At 41.7% G+C, this 25,691-nt stretch overlaps 1 protein-coding gene across 9 annotated transcripts in view; it reads right to left on the reverse strand.

Moving 5' to 3' along the window:
* The window catches only part of NSD2 (nuclear receptor binding SET domain protein 2), an 88,940-nt gene that overhangs the window by 46,478 nt on the left and 16,771 nt on the right, over window positions 1-25,691 (reverse strand). For 8 of the 9 annotated variants that reach the window (XM_023638510.2, XM_023638511.2, XM_070264046.1 and 5 more), the window contains 4 exons: window positions 15,490-16,115; window positions 12,076-12,238; window positions 3,704-3,870; window positions 2,697-3,179 (listed from right to left, as the gene is read on the reverse strand). In XM_023638510.2, the coding sequence (XP_023494278.1) occupies window positions 2,697-3,179; window positions 3,704-3,870; window positions 12,076-12,238; window positions 15,490-16,086 (1,410 nt within the window). In that variant the 5' untranslated portion in view covers window positions 16,087-16,115. Of the gene's footprint in view, window positions 1-2,696; window positions 3,180-3,703; window positions 3,871-12,075; window positions 12,239-15,489; window positions 16,116-16,856; window positions 17,025-25,691 lie in introns of those variants that run through there. The other variant, XM_070264047.1, reaches the window with a different exon arrangement.

Consider the following 25,691-nt stretch of genomic DNA (forward strand, 5'->3'; position numbering starts at 1 on the left):
TGGACACCTAGTGAGTTCACTTTAATTGCTGTACAGAGTTACACTGCAGAAACATCACAGTCTGTCATTTATTTAATAACTTTTTATAGTTTTGAAGACTGTACTGTGTCCTTGGGCGCAAGGGCAAAATTCCACTAGGGTAAATACGTAGGAGTGAAATTATAAGACAAAAAGAATGTGCATCTTCAATTTCACTAGATATTGCCAAATTTCTCTTGAAACCAGGTCTAAGAAATGATCTTCAACCAGCCCTGGATGGGGATTCCCACAGCTGCTCATCTTCTTAAGCCCTTAAGCCCTGCTTACCTGGTGACTGCGAAGGACTACCTTACTGTGATTGTGGCACACAGCTCCCTGGCTGCTGGTGAGGGTGAGCAGCATCTCTTCATGGACTCATTAGCCATCCAGGCTCTTCTGTAAATTGCCATTTTCATAGCTTTCCCCCTTTTTCCTCTGGAATTGTTTGAGCTCTGTACACATAGCTTGTCATTTTGTTCATGGTGTCCTTGGTACAAAAATTTTCATTTTACCATAGTTCCTTTATGGTCTGTGATCAGTTTGGCTTAAGAAGTGCTCCCCTCTTCCAGAGCGACAAAGTTCTTCTTCTGGAGTGGCTGACTCCTGAAATTACTGGTGAGGTCCCCGTGCCTGTCCTGAGCAGCCAGCCCGCTCAGCTGGCCTGCAGCCCTTTCCCATCTGCTTCCCGTCTCTGTTCTGGGCAATCTCACTGCCCTGAACGTCTCCAGCACAAATGTCACTGTTTTCAACAACAGAACTTCCTATGTGGGAGGGCAAGTCCTCAGGTCAAACTTCTCTTCAAATGTGGCTATGTTAGCAACCACTTAAAAAATGCACAAACATTCTCGTTGGAAATTTTATTAGAATTATACTAAATTCATAGTTTAACATAGGGGAAACTGACAACTTCAACTTCAAAATACTGAACCTTCCTATATATAAATACTCTATTTCCATTTATTTAAGTCTGCTAAAATACCCAAGTTATTTTTCTGTGAAGTTATACAAACTGTTATATTTATTCCTCAATACCTTTTATTTTTGTTACTATCATAAATTATATCTTTTTAATTTTTTTTTTTTTTTTAAAGATTGGCACCTCAGCTAACAACTTGCCAATCTTTTTTTTTTTTTTTTTGCTTTTTCTCCCCAAATCCCCCTAGTAGATAGTTGTATTTTTAGTTGTGGGTCCTTCTAGTTGTGGCATGTGGGATGCTGCCTCAACATGGCCTGATGAGCAGTGCCATGTCCCTGCCCAGGATCCGAATTGGTGAGACCCTGGGCCACTGAAGCAGAGCATGTGAACTTAACCACTCAGCCACAAGGTCGACCCCTTTAATTTTTATTTATTTTTCTTTTGGTGAGGAAGATTGTCCCTGAGCTAACACCTGTGTCAATCTTTCTCTATTTTCTATGTGGGATGCCACCACAGTGTGGCTTGATGAGCGGTGTGTAGGTCCGCGCCCAGGATCTCAACTCGGAAACCCTGGGCTGCTGAAGCAGAGCACACGAACTTAAGCACTATGCCACTGGGCTGGCCCCAAATGCTATCTTTTTAATACTACCTTTCTCTTGGTTGCTGGTGTTGTATAGTGATCTTCTCTCCACCAGTCCTGGCGAGCTCTTGTTGAGTCTAGAGACTCTCTGTGCATCTTCTCAAGTTTCCTACACAGGCCTCTGCAGACAGCGGTGGCTTTCCTTCTTCCTCTATGATTATCCTTCTTTATCTCTTTTTCTTATCTTACTGTACTGGTGAGTATTTTCACTACAATATTTAATATAAGTGTTGACAGAAAGGCATCCTGTCTTGTCTATGATTTTAAAGAGAATTCTTCTAAAGTTTCATTAAGTATGATGTTTGCTCAGTTTTTGATAGATGCCATTCTATAGGTTAAGGAAGTTCCCTTCTAATGCTGGCTGGCTAACTTTGTATCAAAGAGCAATGAAGTTTTTCAAATGCCTTTTCTCCATCTATTGAGATGATCATTTAATCTACGACATAGTGTATCACAATAATAGATTTTCTAACATCACTCCATTCTAGCACTCCTGAGAAAAGCCCTACCAACCCACTTCAAGTAATAGTGAATGTAACCAAAAATGGGAGCCCAATCCCTTCAGTGCTTCACAATGGAATCAAGTCTTTACAATGTACTAACAGATCATGTATTCTATGACAATGATTAAGAAAATTATTCAAATGTTTTAATCATTAACATATTACTGTCTTTTTAAATATCATGGAAATAAGTACTCAACATATTCAGTGCTAGTGGATACATTAGGTTTTGTAAACGGGTTTACCCCACACTGGCAGCTTCAGAACAGCCTCCTGGAGAAGATGCTAATCCAAAGCCAGAGGTTAAGGATAAGGCTGACCTTCCAGCAAAGGGAGCTCAATGAAACCCACTTCCCACTGTCCAGTGTCTTCTCATACACACTGGGAGGAACACTTTAGTAACCCAGAGTGAAAAGGCAAGTATTGTTGCCCCCAAGGGCTAAAACTGGCTGCTCCCTAACAATTTTTACTTATTAAATCTAAAACCTACATAATTCTCACTATAAACTGTGCTGATAATGCTAAGAAACAGATGATTCTGCACTGAATGGATGTTCCTCAAATTCAGAAACTCCCCAGAATGAAAACAAAACAACTTAGAACCTATCACAGCACCGACCTCATCCCTGTGCTTTTGACAGAAGACCAAAAACTGGGATGCCGCATCTCCCTTCCTGCTCCGCGGAGTGGAGGCTGTGGCCTTCTTCCTCCCAGAAGGAGATCCTACTCCCCTCTTAGAGTCACCCTCTGCTGTCTTTTGAGGAGTAGTCTTTACTGTCCCAGGGTCACTTTCTTGGTTTTCAGCAGAGCTAGGCAGCTTGGCTCTCCGCCTTCTCTTGATAGGAATGCCCTCTTCTCTCATGGGCTTGGAGTTATAAGCAGCTTCTTCAGTGACTCCTGAGGATTCCACCATTTCTCCCAGAGACTCCACAGCAATGCCTGCCTCCTTAGCTACGTGAGGGTTGAGACGAAGCTGGTCCCCCACGTAGAGGAAGGTGAACTTGGCTTTCCGCTCCTCTACGGACATGCTTGCAGCTTCTTCCGCTTGAACGATGCCCATTTCCCACTGGGCCCTCAATTTCCCTGAAATAGGTTTCAACAGCTGAAAAGAAAAACATAAGCCATCTTAAGTTTCATTATACAAACATAAAAGTTAACCCACTTTAAAGAAGGATACTTTCAGAATTTCACACAAATTTAGGAATCAAAAACTGTAATAACCAATTAACTTAAATGTTTCAGACAGAATTTAGCCCAATATAATAACTCTACTGTTTCTTTAAACTAAAAATCAATTCCAATCACATTTATCTAACATAATATACAAATATACTAATATATGATATATTATATATAATATTATACATATTTTTATATATATAAAGGAAAATAAAAATCATAAAACAAATTATCTCTGGGAGTTATCAAGTGAGTAAAAAGAATACATTGTGTCTCTAAAGAAACTTACTATATTTTATAACATAGCATACTTGGGCACAAGTAAACAATGAGAGACATAAGAAGCCACTACAGTATTTCAAGAACCAAAAGTTCAAAACAAGATAAATAATTACGAATAAAAATAAAAGTTTTGGTCTAAAATTGTACTTAAGGAACATCTATCACCTTAATTTTCTCAGCTTTCGTGGGTGCCTGCTTGGCACTTTCCTGGCATAATTTTTCAAACTGTCCTTCTCCTTCAAAAGTTACAAGGCTCTTCTCAAATATCCAAGCTCTTTCTGGGGCATCACCAAAGAACTGTACGTGATACTGGCGTGCACTCTTTTTCTGACCTAGTTTTTAAAATAAAATGTTAGAACTTGAAAGTTAGAATTCGGGATGAAATTAGACAAATCTATTAATAATTACTGATATGAAGTTGGGAGCTGTCTTAAAGTTGTTTTACTTGGTGCTGTTTGAGTCTGCTAACCTCTGAATAAATCCTACTCTTTTTATCCCCACCATGCTCCATGCCAAAGAGGGAAACGCATTTATGATAAGACTCAGATAAGGCTCAAAATTGACTGGGAAAGAAAGCTGATGAAATGCACTCCTTTAATTCCTCCCTTCCAAGGTCCATGTAAAAAGATAAGTAAGACAAGAGAGGACATCAGCAAAAGGGCCATTCAACAAAGAGGGGACTAGACAGCAGTGAAGGGGCACAGAGGGGTATCAGACAGCCTGGGTTCAAATTCAAGCCCCACCACCTACTAGTTGGGCAGCCTTAGGCTGGCCACTCACTGACAGTTCTCAGAGAGGGGATAAGGGCACCAATGACCTCCACACCTCCAGGGAAGCCATGAGGGCACAGAGTAACCCCTCAGATGTCCATGCGGTCACTCTTAGCAGAAACGAAGAAGCCACATCCTACAGTGCAGCCAGAAGGGACCTAGGCGAGGAAAGAGACACTTGGCCCAAAACCCAAGAGAGGGGGGTACCAGATTCAGCTGAGGTAGAGGTGAGGCTGCAAACAAGTAAGCCGGTTAAAAGGTCAGATCCCTGTGCCAAGTGAGGGGAGAAACGGGACTCTCCATCAGGCAACTGCCAGTCCCTGTTCCCTCATACAGAACGCTGACCACAAGAAATCAAAGAACACTTCCTAGAGAACCAACACACCCCAGAGGAAAAATCTCTTTACTGAGTCTTTTGAAGATTCCTCCAACTAAGTGGCCAATGGCCAGCAAGACTCTCCTAAATAAGGTATCAGTCTCCCCACACGCAGGCTACAGACAGCTCTGAGCGCTGCCCTCTCAGACACAAGCCCAGCACCAAGGACCCCCAGGACCCAGGGAAGCCTCCGGCATGAACGATTCCAAAATACACAGAAATCAACAGTCTCTGCAGGGCCACAGACACAACGCCAGGAAGAGAAGACACCTGACAAGGAAAACTCTGAAAAGAGAAGAAAAAAGAAAGAGCCATTAGAAATTTTAAAATACAATTATGAAAATAAAGTTCAAAAAGAAAGCTTGGAGGGTAACTTAAGAAATCTCCCAGAAAGAAGAAAAAGATTAAGATGAAAAACATCTACTCCCTTAAGAAACCTATAGGTTTCTTTCAATCCAGGAGGTACAATACCCAAATAACTGTCCTTCTAAAGAGAACCAGCGAAACTCCTCAAGGAATTAACAACATACGAACATGTCCCAGAACTAAAACCTCCCTAAATGCCTCATCCACCACCCACACCAGGGCACATCTTTGTGACATGCAAGCTGCTGGGAGGGGGAAGAGGACAGTCTCCATGTTAATAGAATGAGAAAGAGAATGGCAGAGTACTTCAAGAGGAACTCTGGAAGGAAATGAAGCAGGACCTTCAAAGAAGGAAATGTTAGAAGGAAATTAAGTAATATCTCCAAAATTCTGAGAATTATTATTTTCAACATAAATTCTATACCCAGCCAAACCATCAATCAAGTGTGAGGACAGAGAAGTAGCGTCCTCTGAACCACAGTGACTCAAATTTACCTCCCATACACACTTTCTTAAGATGCCAAAAATGTACTCCAGCAAAAAAGGAAAACTCATCAAGAAAAAGCACAGTATGGAACCACAAAAGATAATGCATGTAACTCAGGAAAGCATCTTAAAGAAAATCTAAGATTATTGCTATGCAAAAGGTTAAGAGTGCCAGTAATACAGACTGAAGTAGGAAAAAGGAAGATTCTAGAAGAGAGTTCCAGGGAAAGAAAAGATGAGAGAAAAGGATTCCCCTACACCAAAAAAGAAATCTGAGCAGCAAGGAAAGACGATTAACAGATGAGATAAAAGGAGCAGAACAGGAAAATGGGAATCAAACACAGCTTTTCATTTTTTTCCCCAATAGGAGAAACTAACTACATAATAAGGATGAGTTTTGAGGACAGAGAAACGAATACTTGGAAAAAATTAAGACTGTATGAACAGCAAAGTATATGATTTAGAAAGAAAGGCAATAATTAACTCGGTGGGGGGAAAAAAAGATTGTACAAGCAAGAAAATGCAATTACAGAATACAACTTGGTTTTCCACTGTATGATGTCCGTAGCCAAAATTACGTAAACACTTCTGTTTGATGAAATAAAAACAGTGAGTTGAGGCCAGCCCCGTTGCGTAGTAGTTAAGTATGCGCATTCCACTTTGGTGGCTAAGGGTTCGCAGGTTCATATCCCGGGCATGGACCTATACACCACTCATCAAGCCAAGCTATGGCAGCATCCCACATACAAAATGAAGGAAGAGTGGCACAGATGTTGGCTCAGAGACAATCTTCCTCAAGCAAAAAAAAAGAACATTGGCAACAGATGTTAGCTCAGAGCGAATCTTCCTCACACACACAAAAAACCCCCCAAAACAGTGAGTTAAATAGTAGTTAAAGCTAGAAAATATTCAAAGAGATAAACATACAGTAGTGCTCCCATTATCTGTGGGTAAATACATTCCAAGACGCTCAGTGGCTGCCTGAAAAAGTGGATAGTACCAATCCCTATATATACCATTTTTTTTCCTATACATATATACCCAGGATAAAGTTTAATTGATAAATTAGGCACAGGAGGAGATTAATAACAATAAATAATAATAAAAAAGAATTATAACAATACACCATAATAAAAGTTACCAACGATCTTAGCAACCTCAGCATACATTTTTTTTTTCTTTCCTTAAGTCAAGAACTTTCACCTTTTCATTTAAAAGAAACACTTTACAGCTTCTCTGCGGCATACGTTAATTGCCAGCATCACTACTCCAGTGCTTTGGGGCATTATTAAGATAAGGGTTACTTGAACACAATTGCAATACAGCTACCATCGATATGATAACTGAGAAGGCTACTAAGTGACTAATGGGCAGGTAGCACATACAGCATGCATCCACTGGACAAAGGGATGATTCAAGTCCCGGATGGACTAAGCAAGATTTCATCATGCTACCGAGAAAGGCTCACAATTTAAAACTCGTCAATTGTTTATTTCTGGAATTTTCCATTTAGTATTTTCAGACCACAGCTGACCGTTAATAACTGAAATTGCACTGTGGAAAGTGAAACCTTGGATATGGGGGGACTACAGTAGTTACCTCTGGGTAGGGGAGAAGACTATTTTTCCACTATTAACCTCTCCATACAATTTGATGTGTTTATAAGTATATATAATTCTTTGATTTTAAAACAGCTAAGATTAAAAAATATATCAAAGGATTTGTGACTTCTTCCGTTACTTTAATACTTTGAAAGAACTTTCCTTGGTCACGAAAATGAATATAGATATATATCATAGCATTTGCATAATAAAGAAAATCTGTTACAGGGGCCGGCCCAGTGGTGGTATAGTAGTGGTTAAGTTTACATGCTCTGTTTCAGTGGCCTGGGGTTCACGGGTTTGGATCCCCAGGGCAGACCTATGCACCATTCATCAAGCCATGCTGTGGTGGCATCCCACGTACAAAACGGAGGAAGACTGCCACAGACCTTAGTTCAGCAACAATCTTCCCCAAGCAAAAAGAGGAAGATTGGAAACAGATGTTAGCTCAGGGCTTTTGTTTTCCTCACCCAAAAAAAAAAAAAAGAAAAAGAAAATCTGTTACAGTACATGTGATGAAATACTATGAACTTAGATTTTTAATAAATAGTTAACGACACAGAAAAATCCCCCCTACATGTGAGGTAGAAAAAATCAGGGAAGAATACTATAGTCTAATCTCAAATTTGTAAAATAAATGTAACATTTTCTAAGTTCTTTCTTGCCCAGAAATTTGGTAACAATGTAACTCAATTTTCTCCTATTTTTATGGGTTTCTTTAATCTACATAAATTTTATTTTGATCTAAGTTGAGGGTGAATATCTCATTGTTTTATCACATAATTAATCAGTTGTCCCGGCACCATTTATTAGTAATCCTTCCTTCCCTGCTGATTTCTGATGTTCATTAACCACAGTTGGTATGAAATACTTGTACTGACTCCCCGACCCACATCCCCTTCTAAGAGAACCTGGCCTCCACCAACAGCCCAGGTACTTAACTTTGCACTACGTTCCTTTCCTCCCCATCACGGCCCATCAGACTCAAGCTGACTCCTGACCCTCTGGGCTAGACTAAGTCAGAGTCTCTCTCCAGATTCTGTGAAGCCTTTGAGTTGACAATCACAATTCAGGCACGCAGAATGGACCTCACAAAGAGACAAGGCTGCCCAGAGCTGAGGCTCCAGGGAGGAAAAGAAGCCATAAAGAAGGAGACAAGGCCAAGTGTCTACAGAAACAAGCACAGCGCAGGGACAAAGTCATAAGGACATGAGACCACAGAGTTCCCTGGGAAACAAAGGACAAGCATCACTATGCTTGAGTTTCCTGGTTCAGTCCCTGGGGGGCACCAGAGACCCAAAATAGGTAAAACAGAAACCAATAAAATTACAAGTAGAAAATGCCACATCCACTATCTAAGTGCAAGGTTTTAATACCTCTCTTAGTAGCTGATAGAACAAGCAAAAAGGAAAAAAATCTGTGAGGAGATTATACTATAAAATACCCCAAGACATGAGAAAGCCAGATTACCTGTAATATTTTTAGAAAATTCTCGAATTTAGAAATAAAGCAATGAGGGTTCCCTTCTATAACACAGAAAAAGCGACAGCAAAAACTTCCACAACAGAAAATTACTTGATTCCAGACCCCAGTTATCTAAAGAGAAGAATAGTAGGATCCAGGTGTGCCAGGAGATGGTGAAGCTCTCAGATGCAAGAGAATCCAGTTTTCTTCATAGTATACTATCTAAGACATATATTTATCTTCTGTTTTCGACTTAAAGCGTCAGGCCTCAAAGTTGCCAGTCCATCTAGATGCCCTGGTAGGCAGCAGCCAAGACAAGTTCTGCTGCTATATATCACAAAAATGCTATTAAGACTTTCATTAACTTAGATTTTCAAGGGAAATTTAAACTTTCAAAAGAATCTAGATTGAGCTGCAGCTTATGAGTTGTGTTCCCTTCTGCATGTACGTTATATTTCAATTTTGAAAATTTAAGTGCATTACTAAGATCAAGATTCAAGTATATCTATAAATCCCAAGCATGATCAATAAAAAGAAGAAAAAGAAAGAAAGAGAGAGATTGAGAGAGAGAAACAAACAAACAAACAAAGGAAAGAAGGAAAGAAAGAAAGGAAATTTGGTGTGGAAATAGGGGGTAGGGTGAGGGAGTTCCATCTTACAGGAAAAAAAAGTGCCTGCTTCACAAGACCCCGTGCTCAGCCAGCACCATGCCAGAAGCCATCCCTTCTTCATGTCCCTGTCCTTCTCCAACAAGGACACCTAAACCCCTAAAGCATGCCCTTCATTCGCCATCTCACTCCCACCATGGGGGTGCTGAACACCAAGTGTCAGGGAATTATAAATGGACCCAAGAGCTCCACTTGGAGCCAGGTCTCAGCACTGCCTGGAGACCTACTTCACACATCTCTGGTAGATTCTCCATTTCCTGTAGCAATGAACACAACCAGTGCCCAGGATCTGGGCTTCTACATACCATACTCTACTAAAAGCCCCCAGGTTTCCTCCAAGAAATGGCCAATTCCAGGAGTGGGATAAATAAGGTACAAAATGAGCCTAGAACACCTCACTGGGCCACATGTAAGGAAGTGCTGATGGAGACATGTCAAAAGGACACAGCTGAAAAGGACTTAATTGGACTCCCACTGGCCAAATTTGGGACAACCTGAACATTAAAAAGAGTAAGGACTGTAATACCTAACTAATTACTTTTAGGAGGGAGCTCACTTTCACAGAAAACTGTCAGCTAACTAAACACGGAAAGTCTGATAAAAATGGACAGTTACCATTTTATAAAGCCAATGGATCATCAAGGAGTGCTAAAACTACAGGGAAAGGTTATAAGGGAACCTGGTCTCCAAGCATGGCGACAGATCATTCATTAATGACAAAAAGAGACCGTGCCTTTCCACTGGAGAGTTCTGTTGGCCACCACCTACTGGGATGTGGGACATCTGACACCAGGAGCTCCTGATGCAATTCAACTAGTGCATGTGTCCTTCCGTTACCCTCATGTTCTTCTCCCAGCCTCCTCTGACCTCCTTTCTTTTCAAAGGTCATCTGAATCTCCTTCCATCTGGAGAGTGTTCACCCTGGCTGTCTCCCTTCTGAACTGCTTTTCAAACACACATTATCAATTTTCTGAAAGTGATTTGCTTGTGATTACAAGGGCTCCCTCCCCTGCATCCCAAAACAACTCCTAGAGAAGCACTGTTGGCGTTGCACCCCTTCTTCCTGCACAAAGGCCTTCAGTAAAGGGACAAGTGTGAGCCCCTTCCCACAATAACACCTCCATGGTGCTCCTGCCTAGCCTTGAGGACCTGAATCTGATCACAAGAGACCAGAGCAGTCAAGAAGAAAGGGGCTGGGAGCAGGGAGTGCTGTTCTAGACTGCAGGAGCCTGAAGAGACATGACAGCCTACCACAACACAGGTACCCTGATCAATCTCAGAGCGAGGAAAAAAGCAGGTATGGGAAACACTGAAGATTACTGGGGAAATCTGAGCAAGGATTACTAACGATGGATGTTACTAATGTAATGTTTTCTTAAATGTGGTTGGGGTGCTGGGTTGGTTGGGAAGCTGTCCTTGTTCTTAGAAGATCCTGCTGACATATTTAGGGGTGAAGCGCCATGACGTCTACAGCCTACATTCAGATGAGGTGGCAAAGGGGAGTGTGTTTATATATAGAAAGAAAGAGGTGGAGCAGGTAAAACAAAATGTTTAAGGGCAACAGATCTAGGTGAGAGTGGATGGGTGTCCACTGTACTACTCCACTTTGAACAGTGGGCTTGAAAAGTTTTTAAATAAAAAAAAAAAAGAGTAAACAATAAATATTTCACATAAAAACAAGGTAGAATCCACGTGTAACCACTTGGCATTGTTGTGAAAACTGGAGGAATAGGTGGTGACATAAAGGCACTAAAAATAGGTACAAAGTTATTAAAATTAAATGGCCAAACACTAGGATCCCGCAGCGGAAATAACTCGTCAAACAGGAATATTTTCAGGAAAGGGCCCTAGAGGTGATCAGGGGAAAGGAGACAGTTACAATAAAAATTCAGGTTTTAAAAGTAAAAAAAGAGGATGACAACAATCGCTAATATCTGAGCCCTCACTAGTCACTGCGTTAAGCCCTTTCCAAACAAGTGGTGTTATCACCAGCCTCATTTTTTCATACATAGGGAAACTAAGGTTTAAAGAAATTAAGTAGTTCACTACCAGATCAACCAGTTGAGTTGGACTCCTGCATGCAGGCTGACTCTAGAACCCATGCCTCAACTTGGAGAATAATACTGCAGTGTCTTAAGCAAGAGTAAAAGTGCTTAAGCAGAGTGAAGGGCCCAGGAGTAAAGAAACAGGAAGAGAGTGATGGATAAAAATGGTAGTGTGTCTGAATGTCATTCAGAAAGGCTGTTGTAGACTACAGGAATTATTTAACTCTAAATCAAGGGGAAGATGTAATGAAATTAAAGTTGAGGTAATTAATCCCAGTAGCTGGAACAAAGAGACATTCAAAAGACTCCTTCAGATACACAGGTCGGTAAATGGCAAATTTTATGTTATGTATAAGATGGTAAATTTTGCGTTATGTGTATTTTAACACAATAAAAAAAAAAAGAACCAGAACCACAGGAGACCTGTTTAAGTAAGAGTAAGAAAGAAGTTTGGAGGGGGCCAGCCTAGTGGCAAAGTGGTTAAGGTCGCACGCTCCACTTCAAGTGGCCAGGGTTCGCAGGTTCGGATCCCAGGCACAAACCTAGCACTGCCCGACCAGCCACACTGTGGCAGCATCCCACATAAAATAGAGGAAGATTGGCACAGATGTTAGCTCAGTGACAATCTTCCTTAAGCAAAAAAACGAGGAAGACTGGCAACAGATGTTAGCTCAGGGCCAATATTCCTGACAAAAAAAAAAAGTTTGGAGATGAGAAAGATTAAGTACAGAAGAGAAAAAAAACAGCCCAAAATGCAATACCTTTAAGTTTGGTATAGCTGTGAAGGAGTGGATCGGCAGAAACCATGCATGGCCACCAAGGGTAACCGGACACTTTGGACCACACCAAATCACCAACATTATATTTCAACAGGTGGTCTTTGTCTTTGCCGGTACTTGGACAGGACTCTTTCTTAGCTGGAATCTGAAAATGAACAACACAAGACATACTAATACATCCAACAACTACCCCTAAATCCATCCTTCTATCCAAGGATTAACCAGGATAGAAGTTCAAAACACATCCCCCCACAAAAGGAACATGCTCTCCTCACTGTTTTTCAGATGATAACCCTGCTATCACTTTATCAAAACTGTCTCTTCCCCTCAGCTACAGGGTCAGCACAGTGCCTGGCACACAGTAGGTGCTCAACCTTATGAAGTTCTCTACATAAATCTATTTCTTTGGCCTGGTGGATGGTCTTTAACAATGCCTTACTTACCTGATCAGAGGAGACATTCTCAAGGAATCCCGAATCCATACTGTGACCCTCCTGCCCCTCAGTCACATGTTTGACTGATATCAATTCTCTGGAGCATATGCATCATCCAACATGAAAGGACCCAGTGTGTAAAAGGTAAGGACATTAAGAGGGCCTGGGAGTGAGTCTCAGTTCTACCACTTGTGATCTGAGTCCTGAGGCCTTCTAAGGCTCAGTTTCTCCATCTTAGAACACAGGTCAGTCAGGAGGCTAAAGACCTGACAACAGCAACCTCCTGCCCACACCACTCTTGGTTCTGCTCTCCAGAAAAGCACAGTCAGCATGGCCCTTGACCTCCTCCTGAGTGAATTCCTGAGCCTCCTCCTAAGAGCTCCACATACTTGGGCAAATTGCTGAACAACTTTGGGCCTCAGTTTCCCTATCTGCAAACCTTGAAATCTCACTGGTTGTTACCAAGATCAGTGTACACGGGGACTGGCCTGGTGGTGCACTGGTTAAGTTTGCACATTCCACTTTGGCAGCCCAGGGCTTGCCGGTTAGGATCCTGGGTGCGGACATGGCACTGCTTGGCAAGCCATGCTGTGGTAGGTGTCCCACATATAAAGTAGAGGAAGATGGGCATGGATGTTAGCTCAGGACCAGTCTTCCTCAGCAAAAAGAGGAGGATTGGCAGCAGATGTTAGCTCAGGGCTAATCTTCTTCTTCAAAAAAAAAGATCAGAGTACATGATGGTGCAGGCTAGCACAGAGCTGTCACATTACACACTTTCAAAAGATGATAGGTCTCAGGGCCAGCTCCATGGCCTAGTGGTTAAGTTCAGTGCACTCTGCTTCAGCAGCCTGGATTCGGTTCCCACACACAGACCTACACCACTCATCAGCAGCCATGCTGTGGCAGCAACCCACATACAAAATAGAGGAATACTGGCACAGATGTTAGCTCAGGACGAATCTTCCTCAGCCAAAAAAAGATAAGTCTCAGATTATTCCACAAGCATCCCAGGCTTACATTTGTCATCTAAGCCACATGACAACCCCCTGAGAATGAGTATTATTGTCCTCATTCTGAAGACAGGGAGACAAAATTCAGGTGACTTCCCCAAGTTTTAACAAACCCACACAGCAGAACTAGGAATAACTGGCACCAGCCTCTTCCTCATGAAAGAATGAGGTTCACCACAACCATGGGCACTTCAAAAACCAGTGAATCAGCCCAAGTCACCAAGCTAGTCTTTTAAAAAATTGCCATTATAATTATATTAGAAATAGCCAAATAGCTCCTAAGCACTCAAAAAGCATCTTTTTAAACCCTCAAAGCAGGGGGCTGGCCTGGTGGTGCAGGGGTTAAGTTTGCATGTTCCACTTCAGCAGCCTGGGGTTTGTAGGTCCAGATCCCAGGTGTGGACCTATGCACCACTTGTCAAGCCATGCTGTGGCGGGCACCTCATGCATACAGTAGAGGAAGACGGGCACAGATGTTAGCTCAGGGCCAGTCTTCCTCAGCAAAAAGAGGAGGATCGGGGGCCAGCCCCGTGGCCAAGTGGTTGGGTTTGTGCGCTCTGTTTTGGTGGCCCAGGGTTCCACTGGTTCAGATCCTGGGCGTGGACATGGCACCGGTCATCAGGCCATGCTGAGGCGGCGTCCCATATGCCACAACTAGAAGGACCCACAACTAAAATATACAACTATGTATGGGGGGATTTGGGGAGAAAAAGCAGAAGAAAAAAAAATTTGCAACAGGTGTTAGCTCAGGTGCCAATCTTTAAAAAAAAAAAAAAAAAAGAGAGAGAAGGATCCCCAGCAGATGTTAGCTTAGGGCTGATCTTCCTCAAAAAAAAAAAAAAACCCTCACAGTTCTTCATTATTTTAACAATTTCCAGGAAATTTTGGATCTTTCCCCTCCTATCTGTAGAAATCGTAAATAAAATTCCTCAACTATAATTTTAAACTAAATATTCTAACACTGGTGATGATACCAACCCAAACTGTTTTAAGTTCCCTCTCCCCACTCCTGCAAGTGCACCTGGAGCTTCAACTAAAGCCCGAAGAATATCAGATGCCTTGTAGACCTTGTTCATCTAGACTGTCAACCCCTAGATGAACAGGGGAGGCTGTGGCACCTTCCTTAGTTCCTTCTGCCAAGGCCAAGCTTCCCTGGCTGTTTTATATGGCTGACACCCATTTAAGTGGTGGGCCATCCTGAGTGTCACTTTAAGGCCTGGTGATATAAACCACCATGTTCTTTCATCATAAGTTAGGGTTCTCCATCCCAGCCTTTGATGAGTGAATGCTCATTCACAAGTGTTAAGTGTCAGGCTCTGTGCTGGAACCAAGAACATGAAGGTGTAAGACACAGCTCCAATCCTCAAGGAGACAAACCCTTTGGACAGTGAACCTCCTCGAGGGGACAGTGAACCATGTGGGAAGGATGACAGGAGCGCTTCTGCACGGCATAGCCCTGCTTCCCACTTCCCACTCCTTAGTAGATGGTACAGATTGAAGAAGCCTCATGCTAGATCCCAGTGCAACTCCACTGACCATAATCAGGCTAAAGGACATCTTTGGAGAGGAGATCCAGGAAAACAGTATAGACTGAAGGTCAAGGGCTCTGGAACTGGCCAGAACTGGGTTCAGAAACTAGTTTTACCTCTTGTTAGCCATTTCAGTCTTTAACACTTAGTTAACCTCCCTAGGCTTCACAAATGGCTCAGCAACTGCTGTGAGGCCTAAAGGAGGCAACATCGGGGTATCCTGGAGCTGGGAGCCCAAGTCACAGCCAAGGCTTCATCATCGACCATGTGTAGACAAGGTGAGTTGGAGAGCAGACACAAGTAGCCTGTTCCCACCTCCACCCTCGCCACCCAGCATATGGAGGTGTCCTCACATGGTTCTTCTGTTCACAGGAACTGACTGCTGCACCCCACCCTATCCCTGACAGAACTCCTCATAAATACCTTTTTATCTGAGGGACCCGAGATCTTGGACACCAGAGCTGCTTCCACAAGGCCCTGCTCCAGCAAGGAGTCATATTTTATGCTTCTCTTCCTGTTCCTTCTTGCCTTATTTTCTGGTTTTTGTCCATTTTCTTCTGACTGGGACACAGTAGCAGCACCATCACCACAAATGGAAGATTCAAAGAGAGGTTTCCCATTCATGTATGTTTTGGTGATTTTCAGCTTAATTTCTGGAGAGCCATTTTTGATAGGGGTAGTGTTAGGTGGTGTCCCAATTCCTTTCATTTCCTGGGACTCAAAACGCAATCTGGCATCATGAGCACCGGGTTCTCCATTAAACACACGAGAAGTTAGATCTTTCAGCTTCTCAGTTGGAATAAAAGGAAGTGCATCGTGACCATTAAATTTCTGCATGACCCCCTCCTGTAGACTGGTAGAAAGTTGGGCTTTGCTGAGGAATACAGAACATTCGCGATTCACTTCACAGTTCTGTGTCTTTCCATTTGTATTGCCAAGGATTTCTGGTGCCTGCTTCATCTTTATGCACTTTACAACTTTCTGAACAGAAAGAGGATTTTTTTTGATGCTAAATTCCATTCAGCCCAGATGCTTCCGTTCTTAGAACACTACAATATTAAAAAAAACAAAAGAAAAAGAAACATATTATATTTAAAACCCAAGATAAGTATGCCAACACCCCTACAGCTTTGTGGGGGTTTTTTTTGAGGCAATTTATGATGTTTTACATAATGATTTAGGTCACAGGAGGCAGTTCTAATATTACAAAAATGACAGAATCACAAAATGATAAAGCTAAAGGAAAGCAATACGAATAATTTTTAAGAAGGAGAACACAAGTCAGGCAAGGAAACTTAAGTCGTGCCATCACCACTAACAAGCAATGTGGCCATGGACGCAACACTCAATCTCCTTAATCACTCTTCAAACGGAGATTACCACCTGTCACAGGTATACGTGCCAGAGGCAGCTAACACAAAGCCAGTCCCGTGCAAAAGGATAAAAGACAAGAGCTTTTTTAAAAACAAAACAAACAGTCCTTTTGTCACAGCTGAGGAGGACTCCCAGGCAGAGGTTCAGCGATGCACCCAAGGTTACCTGGTCAGCAAAGTTTAAAACCAGATCTTTCAATGCTTGGCACAGTATTAGTTCTAGACTATTGTGGGGGTGGGGGGAGCCGTTGCCAAAAAGCCAAAAGTTAGAAAGTGAGCAAGCACCCTGCATCAGCTCTGGTTTATGCTCAGGCTAGTACTCCAATCTCTATCCCCCTCCTCCTTCTGGCTCAGGCCCAAATTACATGCTTATCACAAGGAGCACTGCAGTAATGGTAAATTTTATTTAGCCATCACCTGAAGATGAACTAGTTGAGGGCAACACTGCTGAGCCACAACATGCACTACTTGCAACATGGCACGCCGGCCACATGAGGCCCAAGTGCAGCTGGGGGGTGGTTTTAGGAAGACTTCTCTGGCTGCAATGTGGTGATGTGGAGTCTTCACTGTACAGCTACAGTCCCCAGTCAGGGACAGCCAATGAAAGTGCCAAAACTCCAAAGGGTGGCTAGAAATAAGAAACAGGGAGGCACCCATTCCAGCTGGGAAGACACCTGCCAAGAGTGCAAAATGACAGCCACCAATGACACGCTCCCAAGAAGGTGGCAACCAAGAGCATCAGACTCTGGGGAGAAGTTGAGGGTAAGGACTGGAGCTACCCACCGATGTACAGGAGCAGTTCTCAACTGGGGATGATTTTGCTCCCCAGGGACATTGACACTGTCTGGAAACATCTTTGGTTACCAACCACCTGGGGACTGCTACTGACATCTACTGGGGAGGGGTCATGATGCTGCTAAACATCCTTCAACACACAGGACAGCCCTTACAACAAAGAACTATCTGGCCAAAAATGCCAGTAGTGTTGAGGTGGAGAAACTAATGTGCAGCAATAAGGGGCTGCCAATGACTGCAATCTGCAGTTTCCACAGAAACAAATGGGGTGGAAGCCAGACAGCTGAGGCAGGGACAGAAGAAAAGAGAGCAAATTTAACAACTCCAAGTTCCAGTTTAGCTTCACATGCCCAAGACAATCTTTTAACACCTGAACACATATAAAGGTGTTGTGTGTGACTCACACAATATTTTTCTTAAAAGTAAATCAGAGTAGGTTCCTATTCTAGCTCATGTCAGACTAATTGGACAAAAATATAAAAATCAACTACCTGACGGCACTGGAGAGAGACCAAAAGCAGGAAGATAAATGGAGGTCACCTCTTAAAGAAAGGAGCAGTGCTGGGCCAATGTCCGGGTTCTTAGTTTTGTGCCTGAGGAGAGCCTGAGGGAACCGCAACAGCTGTACAAAAGGGAGCACTTCTAACAGGAGAGAGCCAGGAAGGGAAGGGCCGAATTCCGCATATAAGCTCAGCCCAAATTTGAGGCTGACACATGTATGAGGCAGAATCCAAGTAGCCTAGCTTGTAAAATGACTGAAAGGAGACTCTAGTTGCTATACAAAAACAACTCAAAACACCACTCTAAAGACCAAAACTACAATGAGATACCACCTCACACCCACGAGGATGGCTACTATCAAAAAAACACAAAACAACAAGTGTTGACGAGGATGTGGAGAAACTGGAACTCTTGCGCACTGTTGGTGGGAGTGTAAAATGGTGCAGCCACTGTGGAAAATGGTATGAAGGTTCCTCAAAAAATTAAACTAAAACTTACCACGTGAGCCAGCAATTCCACTTCTGGGTAATACCCAAAAGAACTGAAATCAGGGTCTCAGAGACATATCTGTACACCTATGTTTACAGCAGTATTATTCACAATAACTGAAATGTGGAAGCAACCCAAATGTCAATCAACAGATGAATGGATTACCAAAATGTAGTCCATCCACACCATGCAATGTTATTCCAGCCTTAAAGAAAGAGGGAAATTCTTGCACGTGCTGTAAGATGCATGAACCTTGAGGACATTATGCTGAGTGAAATGAGCCAGTCACAACAGGACAGATTCTGTGTGATTCCACTTCTATGAGGTCCTAGAGGAGTCAAATCCATAGAGACAGAAAGCAGAATGGAGGTTGTTGGGGGGTAGGGGAGGGGGGAACAGGGAGTTGTTGTTTAATAGGTAAAGAATTTCAGATTTGCAAGACGAAAAGAGTTATGGGGACAGATGGTGCTGATGGCTGCAAAACAACATGAATGTATTTAATACCACTGCACTGTACATGTAAAATGGTTAAGATGGCAAATTTTCTATGTATCTTAGCACAATTAAAAATAAAGACCACTCTTGAGGCCAGCCCCATGGCCGAGTGGTTACGTTCGCGTGCTCTGTTGCAGGCGGCCCAGTGTTTCGTTGGTTCGAATCCTGGGCACGGACATGGCACTGCTCATCAAACCACGCTGAGGCAGCGTCCCACATGCCACAACAAGAAGGACCCACAACGAAGACTATACAACTATGTACCGGGGGGCTTTGGGGAGAAAAAGGAAAAAAATAAAATCTTTAAAAAAATAAAAAATAAAGACCACTCTTAAGGGGAACATAGAATCCAGAGTGTCTAAAGCATATCATTCACAATATCCAGGATATAACCCCAAATTACTAAACACATGAAGAAACAGGGAAACAAGAGAAACCAATCCTGAGATGGCCCAAATACTGAAATTCAGCAGATAAGGAGTTCAAAGTTCTATTATAACCATGCTCAAGGACAGAAAGGAAAAAATATTCAAAATAATAAATTGGAAATAGCAACAAAGAAACAAAAACAATGAAAAAAAGCCAAATGGACATTCTATAACAGAAATATAACTGAAATAAAAAAAAATCATTGAATGGGCTTAATAGCATAATAGATATGAGAGTCAGGAAACTTGAAAATTGATCAGTAAAAATTATCTTGCCTAAAAAAGAGAAAAAAATCTTAAAAAAAAAAAAAGAGAACAGAGCTTCAGCAATCAATAGAACCATATCAAAACGCCTGGATTCCCACTTCCACCCAGAAGGAGAGGAGGGAAAGAATTGGACAGAAAAAATGTTTGGGGGAAAAAAAAAAGCCAGAAAACTTTCCCAAATTTAGTGAGACAAATTTACAAGTTCAAGAAGTTCAGCAAACTCCAAGCAGGATAAATATCAAAAAAAACCCACCCAGCAGAGGAGATGAACAGACATTTTTCCAAAGAAGATATACAGATAGCCAATAAACACATGAAAAGGTGTTCAACATCACTGATCATCAGGAAAATGCAAGTCAAAACTACACTAAGATACCACCTTATGCCTGTTAAAATGGCTATAATCACTAAGACTAAAAATAACAAATATTGGAGAGGGTGTGGAGAGAAGGGAACCCTCACACACTGCTGGTGGGAATGCAAACTGGTACAGCCACTACGGAAAACAGTATGGAGATTCCTCAAAAAATTAAAAACTACCATATGACCCAGCTATCTCACTACTGGGTATCTATCCAAAGAACCTGAAATCAGCAATTCCAAAAGTTCCATGCACCCCTATGTTCATTGCAGCATTATTTACAATAGCCAAGATGTGGAAGCAACCTAAGTGCCCATCAACTGATGATTGGATAAAGAAGATGTGGTATATATATACAACAGAATACTACTCAGGCATAAAAAAGAACAAAATTGTCCCATTTGCAACATGGATGGACCTTGAGGGAATTATGTTAAGTGAAATAAGCCAGATAGAGAAGGACAATCTCTGTATGACTCCACTCATATGAGGAATTTATACATGTGGACAGAGAGAACAGATTAGTGGCTACCAGGGGAAAGGTGGGGTGGGGGGTGGGCACAAAGGGTGAAGGGGTGCACCTACAACACGACTGACAGACAATAATGTACAACTGAAATTTCACAAGATTGTAACCTATCATTAACTCAATAAAAAATAATAATAATAATATAAAAAAGAAAGAACGTACAGGGGCCGGCCCCGTGGTCAAGTAGTTAAGTTCACGCACTCCACTTTGGCAGCCCAGGGTTTCACTGGTTAGAATCCTGGGCGCAGACATGATGCCACTCATCAAGCCACGCTGAGGCAGCAACCCACATGCCACAAGTAGAAGGACCCACAACTAAAAATACACAACTATGTACTGGGGGGCTTTGGGAGAAAAAGGAAAAATAAAATCTTAAAAAAAAAAGAAGAAAGAAAGAAAGAAAGAATGTACAACTGAAAGCTCACGCTGATGTAAAACCATTATGAACTCAATAAAAAAACCCAAAAAACCAAAAAACCCCACCCAGGTGCACATCAGTCAAAATGCTGAAAAACAAAGATAAAGAGAAAATCTCAAAAGCAGTGAGAAGAAAAAAAGACCAATTACACAAAAAACTATCATGTGTATGATCATTTATTTCCCACAAGAAACAGGCCAGAAGACAGCGAAAGAACATGTTTTGAGTAACGGGGGAAAAAACCAACTGTCCACCTAGAATTTGATATCCAGAAAAAATATCCTTCAAGAATAAAGACAAAATATATTTGAAGAGAAATAAAAACCAAGAAGCTGTTACCAGCAGATCTACACTACAAGAAATGCTAAAGGAAGCTCTTCAGGTTAAAGGGAAATGAGAGCAGACTGAAACTCAGATCTTTAGGAAGAAATGAAGGGCACCAAAAATGGTGAATGTATGAGTAAATATAAAAGACTATTTTGGGGGCTGGCCTGGTTAAGTTTGTGTGCTCCACTTTGGCGGCCTGGGTTTGCAGGTTTGGATCCTGGGCATGGACCTATACACCACTCATCAAGCCATGCTGTGGTGGCGTCCCACATACAAAATAGAGGAAGACTGTCACAGACGTTAGCTCAGGGACAATCGTCCTCAAGCAAAAAAAGGAAGATTAGCAACAGATGTTAGCTCAGGGCCAATCTTCCTCACACACACACAAAAAGACTATTTGTTCTTCTTAGTTTCTTTAAAATTCACATAACTAAGCAAAATTTATAACACTGTAGGGATTATAACTTAACATGTATAATAATACACATAATACATATGACAACTGTAGCATGGGACAGGGAGCAAACAAATCTAGACAGTTGCAAGATTCTTGTATTTTATATGAAGTGGAACAATATTAACTCTAAGCAGACTGTGATGAATTAAGGATGCAAACTGCAATCCTAGCTAGAGCAACCACTAAGAAAATAATGCTAAGAAGTAGAGCCAATAGACAGATAAGAGTTTAGTTGCCAAGAATTAAAGTTTGGGATATTTTACACAAAAATTCATATTTCTGGCTTCCCTTAGGACATACCCAAGGTCACAAGGCTAGGAAATCATGGGACCAGGATTTAACTCCAAGCCTAAGTCGGTATTAATCACGACCTGTGTGTGAACCACACTTTTCAACATTGCTTGTTTCTGTTGTTATTTTCAAGTTTCTTTTAAATCCTTGAATATATTAAATATAATTTTTAAATACCTGGTCTTTGGAGGTCTGTTTCTACTGTTGTTTTTATTTTCATTCCTGGTGCTTGTTTCTTTGTGTGTTTTGTCATTTTTTTCCTCCTAATCTGACTGTGGATTGCTTATTTCCCAGGATTCTACCCATGAGAACTCTTAAAGGCAAGGGCCCCTCCAGAGAGGTCAAGCTTTTACTTTCTTCACAGCACTGCAAGTCACTGACCACTTAATTTTATCTTTCTAGGGTTTTTGATTTTTCCAAAGTTATACCAATAAGTTAGAAAATCTTTCACTTTGTCCAGAATTTCAAGAAAAATATAAAACCTAACCAAGAGGTAGAAAATCTGAAAAGCCCAATAACCACAGAAGAAAAGCCCAGAGAGCTTCACTGGCGAGTCGCACCACCCTTCAATAACCAATCATTCTTATATTGGGGGGGGGGGGGGGGGGGGTTTAAAAGAACAAGAGGACAAACATATACCCACCACTCCAAAATGACAATTTTTAGCATTCTGCCACATTTGCCCCAAGTCTTTTTTACATGAAAGAAAAAAGAACTCTGGATAACAACAACTACAGATATGTACTCAGTGCTTACTCTGTGGTACTCCTCCACACCTGAGAACTAGGAACGGAAACACATCCAGAACCTCAGGGGCTCCCAGGAGTGAGAAGCCAGACTCATCTAATCAGACAGCCTACCACCAAAAAATGCCCTCAGTAGCTTCTTGGCGGGTTCTGGCTCTTCACACCCATAACACTGCAAGGCAGCATTATTATTCCATTTCACAGTTACAGAGACTGTGACATCCAAGTCATACAGCTAGAAGACAGAGGGGCAGCAGCCAGACACAAGCAGTCTGGCTCCAAGTACTGCCTTCCACAGGTCTGCGGTGAAGAATGAATGAATAAAGCAAACATGCAGTCTACTTATTCTGGAAACATAAGTTCATTTACTCTCGCCCAAAGGCAATCCTCATCATGAATTTACTATGCATCCTTCCAGTCTATGGTATCTATCCATTAACACAGAACTCTCGTATGGAGTTTGTATTTCAATAAATGTTATCGTACTGTACCTTTGCTCTGTAATTTGATCAACATATCTTTACTTCCCCATGTTGATATACAAGTCTAGCTCAGTCTTTTCAAGTGCTGTGTATTACTCATTACATAAATATATCACTCCTATTGTTTAAATTATTCCAGAACATAGAAAATAATAGAAAGTTTCCCAAAACTTTACACAAGGCTGGCATGACTCTCATACGAAAACCAGACAAATGAATGCAAAAAAGATCTACAGGCCAAATTCAGTCGAGCATGATTGTAAAAAGAAAAATTACGAAACAGAAGTAAATCAAACCTAGTCATTACAATATTAACATAAGACACCACAGCTTAAGAAGGTTTATCCAAAAATGATGATTCAACATCAGAAACTCTATTAATATTATATCACTATGTTAACACATTACAGGAGATTTCCAGTGAAGACAGCCAAATTATTTCGTTAAAGAAAAAAGTTAATTCACCTAATTCAAAGCAAGAAAGGGAAATCTCTGGGTCCAGAAATGAAGAGGGAACAGCAATCAACCTAATAGGGCTCAGGTTCCATGGGGCAGGACTCCAGGCTTCAAGGGCTGGGCTTGGCAGCCAGAATACAGAGCTGAGGCACAAAGCAAGGGTCTAGGCTCCCTTCAGATAGCCCAGAGCAGGTCAGAAGGGTGTGGAGAGTGGCCGGCTAGAGTGGTTTGGAGCACAGAGTGTGAAGGCCACTGCCTGGGCTGGAATTCTGGCTCTATCACTTACTAACTATGGCAAGTGATTGCAGCCTCTCATCCACACTCCAGTTCTTGAGGACAGAGGACCAGCCCCACAGGGTAGTCATAGCCATTGAGGAGAAAGAGCAGGCATCACCCAGAGCAGACCAGAGTGTCTGCTGTCACAGCACCATCATCATCTGAGCTTTGCCACTGGCCAGCCCAGGACTGAGCCCTCAGCAAAAACCCACTAGAAGCCATTGGGGAGACAGAATCACTCTCAAGAAATCTGTCTCAGAAGGCTGTGGTGCCCCAAATTCTGAGCCAAGAAACTTACATAAAAATGGGTCTAGTATGCATGAAGCTGGCAGGGCCCTGCAAAGGCAGCTGGGAAACCGCTCAGGGGAGCTTCTACAGCCCAGAGCACATCTGGAAGATCTCTCTGCAGAAGTGAGCGAGGAGACAAAGATTACACAGCATGCAAAACCACCACCATCAGAGAGTAATACCCAATGAGCTAGGCATAGGGTAATATCAAAGGTCTTCCACAGAATAAGAAATATTTTTTTCAAAAATCGCAGATTTGGAAAGAAAAACAGGCACTAAAATAAAAAACTCAATAGTTGCACTGAATATAGCAGACTGAACACAGCTAAATACATAATAGAAGACAAATCCAAACAAATCACCAAGACATACGGCTGATAGATAAAAAATATTTAAGGGGCCGGCCCGGTGGCACAGCTGTTAAGTTTGCATGTTCCACTTCTTGGTGGCCTGGGATTCACTGGTTTGGATCCCAGGTGTGGACATGGCACCGCTTGGCAAGCCATGCTATGGTAGGCGTCCCACGTATAAAGTAGAGGAAGATGGGCATGGATGTGAGCTCAGGGCCAGTCTTCCTCAGGAAAAAGAGGAGGATTGGCAGTAGTTAGCTCAGAGCTAATCTTCCTCAAAAAAAAAGTATATAATTTAAGAGGGGTTAAGAGACATAACGTTCGTGTTTCATTCTTTCAAAAATTTACAGTGCTTACGATGTGCCAGACACTGAATTTTAGGTGCTAGGGTTACAGCATTGAACAAAATGTGATAAAAAATATTCTGCTGTCCTAGTTAATGCAATAAGACAAGAAAAGGAAATAAAAGATATACAGATTGGGAAGGAAGAAAATAAAACTGTCTTTTGTTCACAGACGACATGATCATCTACACAGAAAATGTGAAAGAATCAAAAAACGCTCTGAAAACAAATAATAAAGAACTCTTGGAACTGATACAAATAATTATAACAAGGTTACAGGATACAAGGCTAATACACAAAAGCCAATCACATCCTTATATACTAGCAATGAACAAGTGGAATTTGAAATTAAAAACACCATTTATACTAGCACCCCCCCCAAAATGAAATACTTAGGAATAAATCTAACAAAATATATAAGACCTATATGAGGAAAACTATAAAACTCTGATGAATAAAACCAAAGAAGAACTAAATAAATGGGAAGATATTCCATGTTCATGAATAGGAAGATTCAGTATTATCAGGATGTCAGTTCTTCCCAACTTGATCTATAGGTTAAATACGATCTCAATCAAAAGCCCAGCAAGTTATTTTATGCATATCAACAAACTGATTCTAAAGTTTATGTGGGGAAGCAAAAGACTCAGAAGAGCCAACACAATATAGAAGGAAAAGAACAAACCTGTAAGACTGACACTACCTGACTTCAAGACTTACTATGAAGGTATGGTAATTAAGGCAGTGTTGTACTGGCAAAATAACAGACAAAGAGATCAGTGGAACAGAATAAAGAGACTCATAAACATACTCAACTGATCTCTGACAATGGAGCAAAGAAAGCCTTTTCTACAAATGGTGCTAGAACAATGGGACATCCACCCACATACAAAAAAATGAATCTAGACACAGACTTTACACCCTTCACAAAATAACTCAAAATAGATCATAG

Source organism: Equus caballus, chromosome 3 (genome assembly GCF_041296265.1).
Source record: "Equus caballus isolate H_3958 breed thoroughbred chromosome 3, TB-T2T, whole genome shotgun sequence".
Lineage (NCBI taxonomy): Eukaryota > Metazoa > Chordata > Mammalia > Perissodactyla > Equidae > Equus > Equus caballus.